This window comes from Protobothrops mucrosquamatus, unplaced genomic scaffold (genome assembly GCF_001527695.2).
Source record: "Protobothrops mucrosquamatus isolate PMUCROS unplaced genomic scaffold, P.Mucros_1.0 scaffold2855, whole genome shotgun sequence".
NCBI classification, from domain to species: domain Eukaryota; kingdom Metazoa; phylum Chordata; class Lepidosauria; order Squamata; family Viperidae; genus Protobothrops; species Protobothrops mucrosquamatus.
In genome coordinates, this window is record NW_015388885.1 from 53,473 (window position 1) to 56,380 (window position 2,908).

A 2,908-nucleotide genomic window follows, 5' to 3' on the forward strand; every position below is an offset into this window, starting at 1 on the left:
AGAAAGAAAGAAAGAAAGAAAGAAAGGAAGGAAGGAAGGAAGGAAGGAAGGAGGGAAGGGAAGGGAGGAAGGAAGGAAGGAAGGAGGGAAGGGAAGGGAAGGGAGGAAGGAAGGAAGGAAGGAAAGATGGATGGAAGGAAGGGAAGGAAGGAAGGAAGGAAGGAAGGAAGAGAGGGAGAAGGAGAAGGAGAAGGAGAAGGAGGAGAAGAAGGGGAAAAGAGAGGATTAGCTTATGTAATTGCTACCATAGTATCTATCTGCCATGAAAGACCATCAATGTTTATTCAGGCAAACGTCTTCATAGCTATTTCTCACCTGTGCTCTCATAGCACTGGATGGGCTCCCAGTTCCCTTGTCCATCACACTGGGGAATATAAGGCAGAAAGGCCAAGCGCAGAGCCTCCCCCGCAGAGTCCAGGGATGCAAACAGACTCTTCCGATAAAATTTCAAAGCTAAAACAAAGCAAGCATAGCTTAAGCAACGAAGGCCACTCCAGAGATGTAGACAATAGAAAACATAGAACTCTTCTACAACTGATTCATAAGTCGCTATTATGTGGATCATTCAAAAGTAAGATCTGATATAAAAGGAGGCACAAGGGCCCATCTTCTTTGTCTCCCTGTTCATCATTATTAATATCTTCAAGCCTCCTTATCTCTCTATTCTACAATTTATGCAATCCTGCTTTACCACTAGACCCCATGTGATTCTCTCCCTAGCTCAGGAGTAGGCAACCTTGGCTCTTTTATGACTTGTGGACTTCAGCTCCCAGAATTCCTGAGCCAGCATGGCTCAGCTTGGAAACCTCTCCCTTTCTCCTCAGCATGGCTGGCTCAGGAATTCTGGGAGTTGAAGTCCACGAGTCATAAAAGAGCCAAAGTTGCCTACCCCTGGCCTAACTATATCATTTTTCCCCAAGAAGAGAATATGAAAAAAAAGTGCCATACTTGAATCTGTATATTTGCTGAAGGGGATTGGGTTGAAAATAAACTTGTTAGCCTCTCTAATGTCACAAAAATGCTAGGCATTTGTTTGTTGCTACAGCAGATTAGCACAAATACTTCCTTAGAACATCTTCATTGTAATAACCTTCTTTTAACCTCCCCTGCTGAGAAATAAACCTTTAGACCAGGGGTATTGGGAACTTTAAGACTTGTGGACTTCAACTCCCAGAATTCCCCAGCCAGCATGGCTCCATGAGGAATTCTGGGAATTGAAGTCCACAAGTCTTAAAGTTCCCAAGGTTGGATACCCCTGTTTTAGAGGTTCATCTTGGAAGGCTGGACAGCCAAACACGGAGATGCCAAGAACTGGTCCTGATTTTTGTTCATTGTTTTTTTTTTATTTTGGGATAACGAAAGGTGCAGAAACAAATTTTAATACACGACTTAAGCTGTAGACCAGGGGTCTTCAACCTTGGCCCTTTTGTGACTTGTGGACTTCAGCTCCCAGAATTCCTCAGCCAGCGTGCCTGGCTGAGGAATTCTGGGAGTTGAAGTCCACAAATCATAAAAGGGCCAAGTTTGAAGATCTCTTCTGTAGACTGAAAGACCCTATCAGAGTCCATGTGATCTCTGGTTACTGAAGATGAGTATTTTTCAAATGTGGCAACTCTAAGATGTGTGGACTTCAACTTCCAGAATCGCCCAGCCATCATTAAGTCTACACATCTTAAAGTTGCTAAAGTTGAGAAACAACGCCATACATTAACATGGTTCTCCTCCTATAATATCTATCATGCGAACCAAACAAAGCCTTCAGAGGTATCCACAGGGCAGTCAAAACAGTTAAGATGGTGGCCACAACCATGTGATCAATACCCAGATGTTCAATCATATAGGTGTGGTCGCCATCTTGACTTTTTGATCCTCTTCCTGTAGACACCCATGCAAATCCTGTAATGCTCATTCTTTCTTCAGTAATTTAAAGTAGACTGGACCACCACCGTTTGAGGGTCCTCTAAAAAAATATATCATTTTTTTCATTAACATACTTGATTGTGCAGCCAACTGGATGGCATAATCGCTCCCTGCCAACAGTATTTCTGCAAAAGTGCTTTCCAGCTGAGAAAAATTACTCCAAAGCTCTCTGCCTCTTAACATGGACCCTTGGCTCATTAAAAAGCTTTGTCCGAAAGGAAAATGAGAGCTGTTTGATTCCTGAATAAGTTGTTCCACCTTATTAACAAATCCCACAGCTTCTCGCTTCGCAGCTTCACATGTTCCAAGACCTGCAAGAAGACAAAAAGTTTGCTCAGAGTGTGGTAAATCTGTCTAATAGGGGGAAGGAGGACGAGGAGGCAGCAAGGGAGAAGTGGAAAGGAAAGAGAAGGAGAAGGAGAAGAAGGAAAAAGAAGGCAAGGGATAAGGGATAAGGAAGGGGGGGAGGAGGGGGAGGAGAAGGAGTAGAGAGTGAGGAAGAAGAGGAAGGAGAAGGAGAAGGAGAAGGGGAAGTAGAAGGGAAAGGATTCAGATAAAAGAAGATATTAATTATGGTCAATAAAGGCATAATTATTGTATCACATCCAATTCTGAATTCCATTTACTTGTTTGTTTGTTCATTCATTCAGCCTAATGTGGCAGCAAGCAAGGAATAAGAAAGGAATTAGGATCCTCACTAATTTCAGTTTGCCTCAGTGTAATTATTCAGCTCCCAAATAGCTAATAGTTCCAGTTTAATCTATAATTTAAAAAGAAATCCTGGTTTACTTTAACCTTGATTTGTTAATTGTGTTACAATGGCTCACTCACACACAAAATGCTAAGCCACCATCCATGGACTACAAACTAGGCCTAGGCCTATACATAATGGAAAACTAAAACCAAATGAATGTATGGCTTAGTGCAGGGGTAGGCAACCTTGGCTCTTTTATGACTCCTGGACTTCAACTCCCAGAATTCCTGAGCC

The 2,908-nt window shown here is 42.6% G+C and overlaps 1 protein-coding gene across 1 annotated transcript in view; it reads right to left on the bottom strand.

The window, feature by feature from the left end:
• Positions 1 to 2,908, bottom strand: part of LOC107296546 (thyroglobulin-like) — a gene marked incomplete at its 3' end in the record, with an annotated part of 66,754 nt that overhangs the window by 49,221 nt on the left and 14,625 nt on the right. Inside the window, exon 11 of the mRNA XM_029286092.1 lies at positions 316 to 453. Within this exon, the coding sequence (XP_029141925.1) occupies positions 316 to 453 (138 nt within the window). The remainder of the gene's footprint in view (positions 1 to 315; positions 454 to 2,908) is intronic.